This window comes from Gadus macrocephalus, chromosome 13, assembly GCF_031168955.1.
Source record: "Gadus macrocephalus chromosome 13, ASM3116895v1".
Lineage (NCBI taxonomy): Eukaryota > Metazoa > Chordata > Actinopteri > Gadiformes > Gadidae > Gadus > Gadus macrocephalus.
In genome coordinates, this window is record NC_082394.1 from 4,226,150 (window position 1) to 4,243,349 (window position 17,200).

The following is a 17,200-nucleotide window of genomic DNA, read 5'->3' on the forward strand; positions in this document are numbered from 1 at the left end:
GGGGCGTGTTCTGAGGGTAACGGCGGTGTGGGGGGGTTGTGTGTGCAGGGCCGGAGAGGCAGCGACTCCAACCGGAGGAGCGCCGACAGCACGGGGGACCTGGGCAGCGGGCGCTCCATCCCCGTCAAGCAGGTAGGGGGGGGGGGGGGGGGGGGGCTAGAGGGGAGGGGGTGCTCCATCCCCGTCAAGCAGGTAGGGGGGGCTGGGGGGGGGGGGGGGGGGGGCTAGAGGGGAGGGGGTGCTCCATCCCCGTCAAGCAGGTAGGGGTCTGAGGGGGACACTCTTTCCACGTCAAGCATGTAGGGGGGCCGGGGGGGGGGGGGGGGCGAGAGGGGAGGGGGACTGGGAAATGAGGGGTGGGGGGGGTCACTCCATCGCCATCAAGCAGGTAGGGGCCCAGGATGGGGGGGGGCTGAGAATGACCTCACTTCACTAATGCACATTAGGTGTGCAGAATCCATTTCATTCTGTGCAGTAATCACTTATATATATAACTATAACAGAAGATGAATAGATGCAGTCTTTTGGCAGTGGGGGCTGCTGGCCTCGGGCCCCCCCCCCCTCCAGAGTGAGGTCCTGTTAAAGGCGTCTTTGTCCCCCCCCCCCCCCCCACAGGGCTTTCTGCTGAAGCGCAGCGGGAACTCGCTGAACAAAGAGTGGAAGAAGAAGTACGTGGCGCTGTCCAACGACGGCATCCTGTCCTACCACCCCAGCGTCAACGTGAGTCAGCGACCGGAGCCCACAGCGCATACACACACGGAGAACCATGCACAATACACATACACAATACACATGCACAATACACAACACACGTACACAATACACATACACAACGTGAGTCAGCAGCAACAGGCCCACAGCGCACTGACACACGGACAACCATACGCATACACAAAACACAGACACGGTACACATGCACAATAGACGTACACAAATGCACAATGCAAATACAACTACACAATACAAATACAAATACATAATACCCAATCCAAATAAAAACGCACAATACAAATACAAACAATACAAGTACAAATATACAAAACAAACACGCAAAACAATACACATACACAATACAATTCCACGATACAAATACAAATACACAATACAGGTACAGAAAACAAATTCAAATACACAATACAAATACAAACAATACACATCCGCAATACAAGTACAAATATACAAAACAAATACGCAAAACAATACACATACACAATACAATTACACGATACAAATACACAATACAGGTACAGAAAACAAATTCAAATACACAATACAAATACAAAACAACACACGTGTTCAATCCTAATACAACACATATACAATATGCTCCATAACGATACGCTCAGAGTGTGTGCTGTGATAGCCGTGGTGTGATGCATTCTGGGCCGGCTCCACTCCAGGACTACATGCTGAACGGCCCCGGGAAGGAGATAGACCTGCTGCGCGTCACTGTGAAGGTGCCGGGGAAGAGACCCCCCCGCGCCGGGCCCCCCTGCGGCCCCCCGCTGGGCGTCAACGGGAGAGCCAAGGAGGGGCCGGACGTCACCCACCCAGGTCAGGGCAGACCCCCCCGTCCCCCAGGAGATGACCTGTGTTCAGCGTGGATGGGATTAGGACTAGGTGGAGAGATGATATCCCTGGGAACGCCCTGGGATCCCACCGTCAGAGCCCTGGGACCCCCCCCCCCCCACGAAAGGGAAGTCTGGGGGCCCCCGGCGAGAGCTGCCGCCCCCCGCGACCCGACCCCGGATAAGCGGTTTGGAAGATGAGATGAGAGATGAGATGAGGGATGAGATGAGTGTGGTTGTGATGGTGGGGGGGGGCAGCAGAGGGTAGGAGGGCCACTCTCTGTTCAGGACTCTGTGCTCGGGAGGACCTGGTGAGTGGAGCTCTAGGGCGGCGGCACGTGGCTCCGGAGGCACAGCGGGGGTTGGCTGGTTAACCGGAAGGTTGCTAGTTCGATCCCCGGCGCCTCCGAGCTGAGTGAGAAGGGTTCCCTGAGCAAGGCACCTCACCCTGACTGCTCCCGACGAGCTGGCTGTCACCTTGTGTGGTCGACTCCGCCCCCGGTGTGTGAATGTGTGTGTGAATGTGTGCGTGAATGTGTGCATGAAATGTGTGCATGAATGTGTGCGTGAATGTGTGCATGAATGTGTGCATGAATGTGTGCATGAATGTGATCATGAATGTGTTCATGAATGGGTGAATGTTAGGCAGTATTATAAAGCCCTTTGAGTGGCCGCTAGTTAGAAACACGCTGTATAAATGCAGTCTGTTTACCATTTAAAGGGCGCTTTGTTCTTGGTCGTGTGTTCCAGACATGGAGGGCGTGTCCAGCTCGTCGTCCACGCGGGACGCGGCCGGGACGTCCCCGCCGTCGGACAGGAAGAAGCATCGCAGGAAGAAGAGCCTGAACCAGAAGGGGGACTCGGCTGCCGGCCAATCAGATGGTAACGCTTCAAATTTATGACCTCATTTCCTGCTGCCCGAGATCGAAACCTAATTGGTAATTGCGAAGCCAGAAGCAATGAGAGTAAAGAGTAATGAGGTTTTAATGAAGTTTGACTAATCGTGAACCGCTGTCTGCACTCTCCTCTCTCCTTCCTTCTCTCCTCTCCCGGATATTCTGCGACATTTGCTATTGTAAGCCAAGCGAAAAATGTGGAAACTAAAAAGCTTTGGCAGCTTAAGAAACATAAACAAGACAGGTAATGCAGTTGCGTCCGCCCCGATCCCTATTCTGTGACCCGGCCATCTGTGTGCTTGTTTGCTGTGTTTGTTGTTTTGTGCTGCGTTACGTAACGATGCTCATCTCCATACAAAGCTTTTATTCTGCCTTGGCCCAGCCCCGTACATCGCTCCATTATTTCATGTTACCGAACGCAATCATTTCCGCTCCTGTGTTCATAACACAGTCATGTCAAGTTGTTCAGAGTCATTGCTTACCAACCTGCAACTCAAAGGATTCAACATGCTTTTGTTTAAAGTGATGTAATTCATGGTTTTAATCGACAATAATGTTTAGACATGCCGATTCTCTGTGACACCTAGGCCTGCTGCAGCCCTCATTACATACCCTATACTCTACCAAGTATCATGCATACGCAGTGAGCATGCTTGAACAATTGTCATCGATTCCACATTATATTTCCCCGCTGACATTTTAAGGATGAGTGGACAGGTGTCGGCTGTGAACAGGAATACGTTCCTGTCGTCTGCAGAATATAAACACATAGATGACAGATAAACGTCTCGCGGCTCCCTTCTACCTGGGGGGCCTTCACTGCCTGACAGCACAACGCGTCAGCGCGGAGGCAAACGCAGTGATAAAAACAGACATTCACACCGACTGCTCCGCATTCTAGGGCTGCTAGATTATGAAAGAAAATCATCATCAAAATTATTTTGGTGAATATTGAAATCAAGATTATTCAAAGGATTATTTTTGAGTTTGAAAACATGATGCATTTATTCAGCAATTCTCTCCAAAAAAAAAACACTTTGTATCTGATAACAGATGTTACAGATGTAGATGCAATTTCTATAAAACATTTACGGAATAAAATGAATATACTTAAAAAATAAATAATAATAGTTTCAATTTGATTATGTTAGTTTGTAGACCGTTTGACCCAAAATTCACCCCGATGAATTGCACAGCCCTTCCACCACACCACACCCAAACCCTGTGTGTGTTCCGTCCCGTCAGACGAGGACAACTTTGACTTCCTGGTGGTGTCCAGCGCGGGCCAGACGTGGCACTTCGAGGCGCACGCGGCGGACGAGAGGGACGCGTGGGTGGCTGCCATCGAGAGCCAGATCCTGGCTCGCCTCCAGCTCTGTGAGAGCAGCAAAAACAAGGCAGGAGGAATACATCACGCTACGCAAACACCTCCGCAGCCCCTGTTGCGACCGCTACTGAGATCTAGCCCTCGTATAATGAAATACCGCTCCGTCGTTCACTGAACCTTTTTGCCTGAATACAACACTTCACTCAAAGCAACAGGATCAGAATGACTTTTATTGCATTCTTATTGCCTCAGAGTACACAAGAGTACAATTCGTATGATTGGAACCTCAACACACACATAGCAGCAACCATACAATATAAAGTGAATCGATGTTTAAAAATATATAAAATAAGTTTAAATAAGTAACAGAAATAGTTAATAGAAATAAGTAACAGAAATAAGTAGCAGAAATGTAAAGTGATCAAGTGGTAGTGGTACCAGCACTGGTTTAATAATAAATTCAATTTATATAGCGCTTTTCTCGTACTCAAAGCGCATTACATAGGAGCACGACAATAACCAAACAAAAGGAAATGTAAAGTTGACGGGGCTTGGGTTGGCGGGTGATCTAGGGGGAGGCGGAGGAGAAGAGATGGGTCTTGAGGTGGGACTGGAAGATGGTGAAGGACTCGTAGTCACGGATATGTGCGGGGGAGGGTCTTCCAGAGCCTGGGAGCTGCCCTGCAGAAGGCTCCATCGCCAAGGCTGCGGAGCTTTGATGTGTGGGTGGAGAGGAGACCGTGGTGTGTCAAACGGGATCAACGCGTGGCCACCCCAAGCAGTCGGCCTCCGGGGCTGTTTTGCCGGCTCTGCGGGTGTCGTGGCCTCCTGCTTGTTCTCCCCCCTCACTCGCTCTCCCCTCGTCTGTCTGCAGATCCGCAACAACAGCGGCAGTGAGGCGGAGGCCCTCCAAGCCATCCGCAACGCCCGGGGGAACAGCTTCTGTGTGGACTGCGACGCCCCGAGTCAGTGCCGCCTCCGCACCCTTCATCTCTCTGACAACATTTGCGTTAACATTTACATTCAGGGCATTCAGCAAGACGCTTTTACCCAAAGCGACTTAATAAGTACATTTGTCAGATGGAAGGGAAAGAACAATGTATCGCTGTGTCGGTACAGTAAGGATGTTCAGAGAACCAAATGCCAAGCACTAACAATCTCTAGGTTTACCCCTTCCCCGTATACAACAGGGATAGCTAGGGTCAGATGTTACACGACGCTAAGCACTATTTTGAAGTGCCAGGACGTGCAACATACAATAAGTGTGTACATTAAGTGTCGTCCAACTTCTCCTGTCGCCGTGCGGTCCGGCTCCCAGTCTAACCTGGTTCTGGTCCTCCCCCTCTCCCCCTCTCCCCCTCTCCCCCTCTCCCCGTCCCCCCCCACAGACCCCACCTGGGCCAGCCTGAACCTGGGGGCGCTGATCTGCATCGAGTGCTCCGGGATCCACCGGAACCTGGGCACCCACCTGTCGCGGGTGCGCTCCCTGGACCTGGACGACCTGCCCAGGGAGCTGACCCTGGTGCTGGGCGCCATCGGCAACCACCTGGCCAACAGCATCTGGGAGGGGCGCACCTTCGGCCGCCACAAGCCGCTGCCCGACGCCTCCCGGTGGGTGGAGCAGCGGTTGGGGGTGGGGTTGGGGGCGGGGCTGATGATGTAGTGTTTGTTTGGGTGGTGTTGGTGTAGTGTTGAAGTGGTTACTGGCTGCTGGTTAGTCTGTAGCTGTTGTCTTGAGTGCTGTCCTCCCGGAGTAAAGAGAGCGTTCAGCTGTTCTTGTGTCGATCAGGACTCGATTCTCTTGAATCCCTCCAATGCTGAGTCTGGTCGAGGGCGCGTTGTGGTCGGCCAGGGGGACTCTAACGGCTCAACGCAGCAGCTGTGAGGAAGGAGCTGAAAACCGTCTCACTGAATCCTCATGCTCTCCCTCTGTGTCTCTGTCTGTCTGTCTGTCTGTCTGTCTGTCTGTCTGTCTGTCTGTCTGTCTGTCTGTCTGTCTGTCTGTCTGTCTGTCTGTCTGTCTGTCTGTCTGTCTGTCTGTCTGTCTGTCTGTCTGTCTGTCTGTCTGTCTGTCTGTCTGTCTGTCTGTCTGTCTGTCTGTCTGTCTGTCTGTCTGTCTGTCTGTCTGTCTGTCTGTCTGTACCTCACTCTCTGTCTCCGTTTGTCTGTCTGTCCCTCTCTCTCTCTTGGTCTTTCTCCGTCTCTCTCTTGTTGTCTGTCTGTCCGTCTGTATGTCTCCCCCCCCCCCCCCCCCAGTGAGGAGCGGGAGTCCTGGGTGCGGGCCAAGTACGAGCAGCGGCTGTTTGTGGCGGCGCTGCCCCCCCCCTCCCCCAGCGAGGGTCCGGGCATCACCCTGTCCGGCCGCCTCATCCTGGCCGTGCTGGAGGGCAACCTGCCCCGCCTGCTGCTGCTGCTGGCCCACTGCACCAAGGAGGACATCAGCGCCCCTCCGGTGTGCCTGGCCCTCAGCTCCTGCTCCCCCCTGCTGGCCCGCCTGCCCGCCTCCCCGCTACACGCCGCCTGCCAGCAGGCCGACGTGGTCATGACGCAGCTCATCATCTGGGTAAACGGACGCCGCTCGCTCGCTCGCTCCCCCGCCCGCTCCCTCTGTCTCTCTCTCTCTCTCTCTCTCTCTCTCTCTCTCTCTCTTGGAGAGACGGACATCTGTCTCTGTCAGAGGCAGATGTCTCTGCCTCTGTCTCGCTCTTGCTGTCTCTCTCTCTCTCTCTCTCTCTTTCTGATCAAAGATGAAACCATATTTCCCCTGTTTGTTCCTTTTTGTGTCCCCATGACAAAAAGGGAATTGTCTTAAAATATGTGCGTTTGCGTGTGTGTGTGTGCTCCTCCCTGTGTGTGTGTGTGTGTGTGTGCGCTCCCCCCTGTGTGTGTGTGTGTGTGTGCTCCCCCCTGTGTGTGTGTGTGTGTGTGTGTGTGTGTGCTCCTCCCTGTGTGTGTGTGTGTGTGCTCCTCCCTGTGTGTGTGTGTGTGCGCTCCCCCCTGTGTGTGTGTGTGTGTGTGTGTGTGTGTGCGTGTGTGTGTGCGCTCCCCCCTGTGTGTGTGTGTGTGTGTGTGTGTGTGTGTGTGTGTGTGTGTGTGTGTGTGTGTGTGTGTGTGTGTGTGTGTGTGTGTGTGTGTGTGTGTGTGTGTGTGTGTGTGTGTGTGTGTGTGTGCGTGCGTGCGTGCGTGCGTGTGTGTGCGCGTGTCCTCCTGCAGTACGGCTGTGACGTGCACTGCCGGGACCCCCACGGCCACACGGCGCTGCAGTCCGCCCGCCGCGCCGGCAGCCAGGAGTGCGTCGCCATCCTGCTGCTCCACGGCTGCCCCGACGAGCCCGGCCCCCCCCCGGCCAGACCCCCCTGCCCCTCGCTCCCCGCCGCCGCCGCCGCGCCCGGCCTCTCTGTTGCCATGACACCGAGCCCGCCGGTTGCCACGACGCTCAAGATCTCTCACAAGAGTAATGTGACCAGCTACAGGAGAGCCGTTTTATAATCCAACTGTGAGGTGTGACTGTGTGTGTGCGTGTATACGTGTGTGTGTGTTTGTGTGTGTGCGTGCGTGCATATGTGTGTTTGTGTGTGCGTGCATATGCGTGTGTGTGTGTGTGTGTGTGTGTGTGTGTGTGTGTGTGTGTGTGTGTGTGACCCATTAGTTAACATGCGTCTGCTCTCAGCGGACTGCGACTCAAAACACAGATGGGAAGGCGAACGCCTCAGTTATAATTTGACTTGTTTGGTAACTCTTAAAACCAGAAGGATCCCGTTCAAAGGGCAGGCGTGTGGGACTCTTTACTCTACCCTGACCGCAGTGACGAGGGGCAGTAAGATCACCGTTAGTATGTGAGAGTTACTCGACATTAATGATATATTGCTCATGACTCGCTCACCTTGTTTCTGATTTCGAAAACGAACCGTTCACTGCCAACCCCTGCTCTGGGATTAGACAGGAAAAACCCACCTCTGAAAGCAGCTCTTATCGTGATGTGACCGCTCATAGTACGTTCCATTAGATCCATCTACATTTATCTTGAAGAGTAGATCATAGAAGTTAAAAGAATTGCAATATTTTTACTATTTGTATGAATCGGTGGATGTGTTGGTATCTTGGTTTGTTTACGTATGTGCTTGGATTCACCGCGTCGGAGGTATTGGTTGGTCTCATTTTAAGATTGTTTATGGACAGATATATGTTAGAAAATATACAGAATGTGTATTCAGTGGCTGGTTCATGCTAGAGACTCATGTGATCATCACTAACCACAGAAACGACTTGGCTCAGGAACGGGCTAGTTAGCATTCACTAACGATGACGGCAAACACAGTTCTTGAATATTGTTGCTATCATTTAAAAAAAGGAAGTATAAAACTGTTATTTGAAAGGTTTTTATTATATTATCAGATTTATAAAGTACATTCCTACATATATTACAGTACTGGGTCTCTGTCGCCGTTTAGAGATTAACAGCTTTTGGGTTTCTCTTCGTTGTTGCCTAGGCGATCTGTCTTCTCTCAAAAACACTTTAAAGACTGAAAGTTCTTACGTTTGTTGGCTTTGTGTGACAAAAGGCAGTTATTGAGTTATCGGGGGCGAACATGAATGAAACTCACGAACATGAATGAAGCATCAAGGTTTACAGTGATTTATTCTATTCTGGTCCACATGCAACGCAAACAAACAGATCTGATGCCTTTGTTTCGACTGAATGTATTACACAAGAAAGTTAGAGCCGAGAAAAAACTCGAATGTTTTGATTTCTGCTTGAAAGAGGCTTCGACTCCAGATGTTAAAATCCACCAGCCTGCTCCTCAAACAGCCAATCGCGCTCCTCTCTAGAGGCTGACCCGGAGAAGAAACAGAACGTGTGTAGTGTTCTGCTAACTGTCCGTCAGAAGATATAAATACCTGGGATATAAAAACACTCTTAGCAGTATGTATTTTGTATTTCAATCTTAAATCCCTCCACTGATTGTACATGTGTGTGTGATGTAAGCATCTTTTCTCCATTTGTATTTTTTTACCCATGCAGTGAATCATGGAGCTTTGGCTATTAATAAATCTAGGCTACTATCCAAACACCGTCCGGTCTGGGTTGATTTGCAGATATTTCACTTTAAATAGTGTGTGTGTGTGTGTGTGTGTGTGTGTGTTGATGTGTGTGTGTGTGTGTTGATGTGTGGGTAGGTCTGTGAGTCAGCCAGCCAGTCTGCCATCTCGACCAGAGATTTGTTCTTCTACAAAGACGTAATTAGCAGTACAAACTCTGCTCCGAAGGCTTTGTGGCGGACAAAGCTCTTAATTACACGCTCGGGGAAACAAGCAGAACCTGTGGCGGTGAGGAGTAAACCGGGCCGAACACGCTGAACGCACAACCCAATCTCCTAAAGGTCCCATATTACACCACCAGGTGTGAGTGTGATGAGCCGGGCTGTTACAGGGCTGTTTTGAAAATCGGCGTCTTCTGACATCTCAAGTGGGCGTGTCCACCTAGATGTATGACGGATAGATGAGCAACGTTCGCTACAGTCCACTGAGCAGGCTGGTAGAATGATCTATCCAGCACACATCTAGGTGGACACGCCCATTTCTGATGTCACTAAAACACAGGCGGAGGCAGATTTTCATAACGGCTTGTAACGGCTGATCACCCTCACCTGGTGGTATAATATGGGACCTTTAAGATGCTCTAGTTCTGAAGCACCTGACAGTTAAAGCAACACGCGCTGTGACTTCAGAACAGCTGTCACACCATGGAGTCACTTTGCATTTCTCTCTTCCTTGCGTTATGCTGCTCTTTAAAGTGCAGCATTGTTTCTATATCTTTTGTTGTTTCGTTAATGGGGTCTTTACCGGACGTCAGGTACATTCATGCCCGCAGCAAGCTATGAGGTCATCGAGGTCTGGACCGTGGCCAATTAGAACCTAAATACAACCGTATACAAAATCAACGGTTGCGAACTTCTCCGAGATGAGTAAATGCTTAATTCAGTTGACAGTTCTTTCTTAGATTTTTCCGTGTGTGATATTAAGTGGTGCGTGCGCAAGCCGAATACAACCCCCCCCCCTCAACAAAACAACCCCCACAACGTTAGCCGCACCCCACTATTTTTGAAACCCTGGCTATGGCCTTGGGGCCACTATGGAAACATTAGAGATCTAAGGAGTCTATGTTCCCCCTCAGCTTACAGGCAGACTGTAACAGATCTAGTTTGTCAGACTTGGATTGTGTGAGGAAATAACAGCATCAGTTCTATGATGGAGGATTCTCCCTGGACACTAAACCAAGGGCAGATTGACGCGGACACGTGAATCCATTAGTGACCAACAGGGCGAGACCGGATCGGACCGGTTGCATCTTCATGAGGAGGAGTCGCGCCTGTCTGTGCGGACGGCCCATTAGCCCGCGGGCCGGCGGCTCTGGGTCGTCCATCACCGCTGTTCCCTCAGAGCCCCACTTAGGAGATCTGAGCTTTCGTGTTTCACGGCTGTTTTGTTACGGTTTGCAAATGTACCCACACATCACTGGCGGGGGCTTAATTTATGGTCGGCAATCACACCGGAGGAAGCGGAGAGCCGAGTGCTGATTTGGCGTGTCGGCGGACAATATCGGCCTCCCCTTTGACGTTTAAATCAATGGCAAATTGAAAGTGTAAGTGAAGTCCGTTTAGCCGCTTCCTGGGTACGGCTCTTTGAAATGAAAGTAGTCATGACTACAGAAGGAATCGCCAGGGGCTTACAGTGCACGTATGAAGTCTCGTGGATTAAATGGCGAGGCATCGCCATTCAATTACACGGCGTGCCGATATGCGTTGGGAGTGGGAGTCCAGTACCGTCGTCTGGTTCTTCACCTGAGGGAGATCGTCTAATAGCCGTCCATAAGATGGCGATTTAAGAGGATCGCGTTAAGGGGAAGGTGGACTTGTCTTTCCAGTGCCGCATCAACGGTACAGTGAACAGAACCCAGACCTCAGACATTGGACCTAGGCAAAGATGTTGCAGATGAACTCTCTGAAGCGCTTGGCGTACTGCTCTGGGTGAACCGTGGAAATCTCTGCACCCGCCTGGGAAACAGAAGAAAGGAGACGTAGTGAAAATAGAGCACTAGAATGCGAGGAAAGGAGACGTAGTGAAGATAGAGCAATAGAATGAGAGGAAAGGAGACGTAGTGAAGATAGAGCGCTAGAATGAGAGGAAAGGAGACGTAGTGAAGATAGAGCGCTAGAATGAGAGGAAAGGAGACTGAGTGAAGATAGAGCACTAACTGAAGACGTAGTGCAGATAGAGCACTAGGAACTGAAGACTTAGTGAAGATAGACAAACAGAGCAACCCCCCCCCTCCACCACCACCACCAGGCCCCGCCCTGTAGGAGCATCTCACCCCGTGTTTGACAGTCTTGGCAGCGTGCGCGGCCTTCTTCCTGGTGTCGTACTGCGTCAGCACGTCGATGAGCCCCATGAAGTACACCTCCCTCCGTGGGGCCCCTGGAGACAACCTTCGTTAGTGGGCCCCTCGCAAACCATCACGGCAGACCTGGATTCTACCTCGTTAAGCAGATGCGGTCGATCTATGTGGATTTTGTTTGAGATACTTGTCAATGATGTGCAAGCTAGGATCGAGCAGACTTCAGGCTTTAGGGATTCAAACCCAGAACCTTCCAGCCGGGAGTCCGACCCCCGACCTGATCAACGTTGCCTCCACCTACCTTCGGCGCTCTGGATGGCGTAGACGTCAACGTAGGGGTCGTGCTCCCCGGGGCCCAGCGGCTTGAAGGCCCCCCTGTAGCCCGCCAGGCCCTCCGGGGCGGGGCCGGGAGCCAGGCCGTTCTCCTCCTCCTCCTCCTCTTCCTCCTGCTCCTCTTCCTCCTCGGCGGAGCCCTCCTCTCCCTCCTCCCCCTCCTCTCCCTCCTCCTCCTTCTCGGCCCGCTCGACGTCATGGATGCCCAGCAGGAGGCTGTAGTCCATGATGCGCATCTGCACCAGGAACTAAGCGGGCGTGGGGAGGGTGAAGGCCTGGGTGCAGCGACCGACAGAATGGTGGTGCAGCGACCGCCGACGGTCTGTTGATGCGTGTGGTGTCTCAAGGAGAAGCTTTACCTCCACGTCCCGGTGCAGCTTGTCCAGGACCTTCTCCTTCTCCTCGGAGCTCACATACACCTTCTGCAGGTTGTTCCTGAAGTCCACGTCTTTGTACGTCGGCAACTCTTTCCCCTGAAGGTAAAACGGGGCGGAGACAGACACGGGGTGAGCAACAGAGGGGCGTATCTGAGTCTGTTGCTGTTGTTGTTATTTTAGTCTTTAGTTTGTTTTCATTCAGTGTTGCCCGATCCCTTGGGCAGTAAACTCAATACATAATCCACTCTGTGGAATAACGGCAATGATGCTTTTAAAACGTTTAAAGCTAAATAAACAGCCACAATTCCCCGTGGGGAGGCTCTACTGGAATGTGTTTGATTAGATCACGGCTCTCTGACGAGTTTAGAACCACGCCATGCAGAAAAGAAGCCTTCACAGTTCACACATCGACTGGGTCGTGACCTCTGACCTCACCTTCTCCTTGAAGCTGGCCTCCCGGGACACCAGAGACCCCTAGAAGTGGAGACGGGGACCACAAGGGGTTGAAGTCAAGCACGTCAAGGATCAAGGAGCAGGTAGGGGTCAGGGGTTAGGGGTCAGGGGTCGTCTCGCTCAACGCTGCCTACAGAGAGACCCAGGATATTGGGGATCAAACCGAGAACCTTGACCCAGACCTCCCTTCTAACCTCGCACCTCCGACACTACTGGGATACACAGAGTATCTGGAGGTACTCCAGGGGTGGGTTACCTTGAGGCGGTACTTCCTGTGGACGGGTTACCTTGAGGCGGTACTTCCTGTGGACGGGAGGTTACCTTGAGGCGGTACTTCCTGTGGACGGGAGGTTACCTTGAGGCGGTACTTCCTGTGGACGGGAGGTTACCTTGAGGCGGTACTTCCTGTGGACGGGAGGTTACCTTGAGGCGGTACTTCCTGTGGACGGGTTACCTTGAGGCGGTACTTCCTGTGGACGGGAGGTTACCTTGAGGCGGTACTTCCTGTGGACGGGCGGTTACCTTGAGGCGGTACTTCCTGTGGACGGGTTACCTTGAGGTCATACTTCCGGTGGACGTGCAGCCGGTAGCTGAACACGTTCCTCATGACCAGAAGGTAGGCGTCCTCGCTCTCCACGCTCACGCGGTACATGGCCAGGAACTGGGGCAGCATGGTGTTGCCGTGGCAGGTGACGATGTGCTGCCCGGAGACACAGTCAGCCTCGTTAACTGCCCACGTTCAAGAGCTTTTGTGTCGTGTTGCTTCATTTCCCTGCTCTGCTGCCATCTCTATTCCCACGACTATTGCACGGAGCGTGCTCACAGCCTCATCTCTCTCAGTTTGATATACAGTCTCTCATCTCCTTTTGCTTTGATGTTGTCTACTCTTTGCCGTGGCAACGGGCGCTATTATACTACCGTATTGCCATAGGATGGAAGAGGATTCTTCTGTGGGATGTGGAGGTATTTTCCTCTAAGGTCACACAACAAGGAGTGAGTGAGTGTGCGAAAGAGTCAGGAAAACAGCCACTGTCTTACATAAAACATTGAGTAGTTATGCAGAAATAGAATAAGTAAAACTCTTACATAAAGTATCATCATAGGATACTGTCTGATTAAAGAGAGTGGTAAGGGCCCATGTGACGTCTCACTTGATGGTACTCAGAGAGAATATTATGCATGTCTGCTACTTCTTCACTCGCGATCTTCTTCACCACCAGAGTCCCGTCGCATGACGTCAGCAGCAGCCTCTCTCCATGGCCCTCGCCATCCTTCACCGGAGGGCTGCCCGCCAGAGACACCTGGTGGTGAGAAGGAGAATTACACCAAACCGAACCAACACCACCAAGTCGCCGGTGGTGGCGGCGTGGAGAGATCCGCTCCGGGCAAAAGCACCCGTCGCGGGCAAAAACCCAACCCCATCAGGCGGTGGCTGAGGAAGACGTAACGACTTTGTAAGTCCCTCCATCACTCAGAGACTCGAACGGAGACCCCCGTACATCAGCGTCCACTGGGTCTTTAATGTAGTTTGGTGATCACTGGATCTATAAATCCAGGGCCAGCCAGGCCCAGTCGGAGGTATTGTTACACTGGGCTGATGTGTGGTCTGGAGTGATGGTGCTTAACTCACCGTCCACAGCGGCCCATAAACGGGCAGTAATTAATACCAACAATAAAACCTCCTCTGATGCGTCAGCACAGCAAGAAGGGAACGGAGAGCCTTATAATCTCACAAATGTTCCATTTCTTTATTCGTTCTTTTATGCATTTTTTTTTTTTTTTTAACCCAAGGTTGAATTAAAAACCAAAGGTTAAATTAAAGCTCTAGTTTTTATAGTTATACGAGAGTGATAAACCGCAACAATGAATCAGTTTCTTTATGTGTTGCGACTCGGGTCGAACCCAGTGCGAAAAATAGAAGCGTGAGTGACGGTTGGGCGCGGATCAAACAGACTCGCGCATCACGTTCTATTCAAATGATGCGCAGCATTTGCATAGATATGCAAATATAGAAGGTATACGCACCAGCCAACATTTCTAGTTGCACAGATATCACACTGACAAAATCTAAGGTAATGTACATTGTTAACATTACTGTAGATGTGTTACAAGCTCAAAACAGGGTTAGGGTGAGGCTCATATTAATTCTAGTAATAATAACTAAATTATTATTTTGTGCTAAGAAACGTTCTAGAAACAATGGAAGTACTACGTAGAAATAGGGGAATATAGAGGGAATATCTATATAATGGAGAGTACTAGAGAGTCCGTCTAATTTATAGTCCGTCTATTGATTGATTTATACTCTTGATTACATAGAGTGACTGTCTTTATAATAGAGAGAATAGATATATACTCTCCATTATATAGAGGGAATGGAAAGTATAGATACACTCTCCATTACATAGACAGTAACTGTATATATCTGAATATCTGAAATTCCTAACGGATAAATTAAGTTATTTGAATATATAATGGAGAGTGTATTTGTATATGCACATATATATACTCTCCATAACGGGAATTGGTCTGATAATATCACAGTTTCTACATCTTGAAACCCTTTTGTTTCTCCCCAAACGGCAGCCCTGGGTAAACCCAAGTCTAACTTTATAGTCTTCACAAAAAAACACATAGAAAACCCACAGACCAAAACTGATGGGTTAATATTCCTCTTTAACTGTGCATCCTCCGGACTCACCTGGTAGTCCAGATCATCTATCCCGAAGCGTTCCCGGAGGTTCCTGAACACCTGCGGACAGTACTCCTTGAACTTAAACTGTCCTGGAAGGTTCTCTCTGGGGGACATGAGGAGGAACTGAGTGAGGAGAATGTTGGTGACGATTCTTGGTGCTGTCATGTGATGTTACATACAGTAAGCATAACCGCCAACATGGCAGCAAAGACTTTTATTTATATATATATATATATATATATATATATATATATATATATGTATATACATAGCATCTTATCCTACTTATCTTTGTTGCATAAGGGGAATGGGTCAACCCGATAGTTAGTGCTTGGCACTTGGTTCTATAAACATCCTTACTGTACCGACAGCGATATATTGTTGCTTCTCTTTCTTCTGACAAATGTACTCAAGTCGTTTTGGATGAAAGTGTCATCTGTATATAATATACATATATGAATGCATCTTCTGATAATGTCTCTCTGGCGTGCTACAGCAGAACCCAAACACCAGTGCCTGCACAACAGTGCGAGTAAAGCTCACTTTCAATCCAGTCGTTATTTAATAAGACCTGCATTCCCGAGTGGATTATGAGTTCAAATCCGCAAACTGCTTACAAAGGAGGTTTTGTCCGCGCGACACCAACATGTCGTTCCTGCAGCCGGGGTAAGTATAATAAGGCTAACACCATCTGATCATAATAACGTCAAAGAGGTGCTCCGGGACACTTATTCACAACACAGGCGAGACGCCCAAGGTGGAGCCGCGGCCGCCCGCCCGCTACCGCAGAGCTACGTGTGGTGACGATGATGATGAGGGGCCTACTTGTTGAAGAGGTGGTTGGTCACTTTCATCTTGGTGTTGGCTTTGAAGTCGTCTGGCAGCAGCATCACCGGCACGGGGACCTGGGCCAGGTCGTTGATCTGCAGAGCGGGCGGGATGATGAACAGAGGGCCCGCACGCACACCCGTGCATGTACGCACGCACACATACGTGTACGCATGTGTGCGCACACATACACACACTCACACACACACACACACACACACACACACACACACACACACACACACACATGTACGCACACAGACACACACACATGTATGCACGCACACACACATGTACGCACGCGCACACACATACTCAAGCGCAGACAAACACACAGTTGCACACACTCACACAAACACACACACAAACAAACACACATATACACGCACACACAGGCACAAACAAATACACACACACACACAGACAAACACACACACACACACACACACTGACAAACACTCACACACACACACAAACACACACACACACACACACACACACACACACACACACACACACACACACATATACACACCCAGACGCAATCACACACACATAGACACACAAACACAGACACGCACAAACAGACAGACAGACAGACAGACAGACAGACAGACAGACAGACAGACAGACAGACAGACAGACAGACAGACACAGATGAAAACGCGCGTGCGTGAAGACGCACCCCTGTAATTGGACTGTACCCACCGTGTGATTGACTCCCCACATCAGCACGCTCAGAACGGGGTCACTCGCTCGGAACACCTCCACTTTCTGATGAACAAAGTGTTTCTTCTTTGTCTTCCGTTTTGGTGAAAACGAAGTTTGGGGATGTGAAGTTGCTTTCGGAGAAGCCATGGTGCCTGTCCGCGCCTGCAGATCAACCAGAGGACGTCGATGATGAGCGGAACTATAAGGTTAACTTTATGGACTCGGAGTGGTCTGCGTGTGGCCTGGGAGACAGACAGGCCTGTGCTACCTAACCTGCAGGCTATGTAAAGCGGGGAGCAGCAGCCTGGGAGCAGACCGCACGATTTGCGCTGTAGTAAACGATCCTGCGTCCATCTGCGCAGCTTTCAGCGCATGACCTGCATACGCACGCCGGAGTCCGGAGGGGGATTAGTTGACAGGTCAACATTACCCAAACAACGATTAATAGGTGTCAATGGAGTAATTTTATTCTCATTATAGGCTTCCACCTGAACTATTATATTCACTGTTTCAGATAGGGCTACAGCGCTGCAGGTTTGAACAATTATAATTACCGGAATACTTATTAGCTATTGAATGCAGATGAATGCAGTTAGAATATTTAGATCTATGTCCA

The 17,200-nt window shown here is 50.5% G+C and overlaps 2 protein-coding genes across 5 annotated transcripts in view; one reads left to right on the forward strand and one right to left on the reverse strand.

Moving 5' to 3' along the window:
* LOC132470098 (arf-GAP with GTPase, ANK repeat and PH domain-containing protein 1-like) overlaps nt 1–8,861 on the forward strand; it is a 23,787-nt gene extending 14,926 nt beyond the window's left edge. For 3 of the 4 annotated variants that reach the window (XM_060068245.1, XM_060068248.1, XM_060068246.1), the window contains 10 exons: nt 49–132; nt 616–720; nt 1,401–1,554; nt 2,319–2,450; nt 2,649–2,708; nt 3,710–3,861; nt 4,666–4,756; nt 5,180–5,402; nt 6,048–6,354; nt 7,005–8,861. In XM_060068245.1, the coding sequence (XP_059924228.1) occupies nt 49–132; nt 616–720; nt 1,401–1,554; nt 2,319–2,450; nt 2,649–2,708; nt 3,710–3,861; nt 4,666–4,756; nt 5,180–5,402; nt 6,048–6,354; nt 7,005–7,280 (1,584 nt within the window). In that variant the 3' untranslated portion in view covers nt 7,281–8,861. The remainder of the gene's footprint in view (nt 1–48; nt 133–615; nt 721–1,400; nt 1,555–2,318; nt 2,451–2,648; nt 2,709–3,709; nt 3,862–4,665; nt 4,757–5,179; nt 5,403–6,047; nt 6,355–7,004) is intronic. The other variant, XM_060068247.1, reaches the window with a different exon arrangement.
* LOC132470170 (phosphatidylinositol 5-phosphate 4-kinase type-2 gamma-like) lies at nt 8,157–16,930 on the reverse strand. The gene is made up of 10 exons (XM_060068511.1): nt 16,582–16,930; nt 15,871–15,968; nt 15,052–15,148; nt 13,502–13,651; nt 12,904–13,050; nt 12,333–12,371; nt 11,880–11,993; nt 11,489–11,768; nt 11,164–11,267; nt 8,157–10,846 (listed from the first exon to the last, which is right to left on the reverse strand). The coding sequence occupies exons 1-10, from the start codon at nt 16,729–16,731 to the stop codon at nt 10,766–10,768; spliced, it is 1,260 nt and encodes a 419-aa protein (XP_059924494.1). The 5' UTR covers nt 16,732–16,930; the 3' UTR covers nt 8,157–10,765.
* Nucleotides 16,931–17,200: the final 270 nt, after the last annotated feature.

Excerpts from the sequence above, each read along its gene's own strand:
- LOC132470170 (XM_060068511.1), bottom strand. The coding sequence starts at position 16,731 with ATGGCTTCTCCGAAAGCAACTTCACATCCCCAAACTTCGTTTTCACCA. Across the intron at positions 15,149-15,870 it reads ACCAACCACCTCTTCAACAA|AGAGAACCTTCCAGGACAGT; the intron begins GTAGGCCCCTCA and ends CATGTCCCCCAG. Across the intron at positions 11,268-11,488 it reads CGCCATCCAGAGCGCCGAAG|GGGCCCCACGGAGGGAGGTG; the intron begins GTAGGTGGAGGC and ends GGTTGTCTCCAG.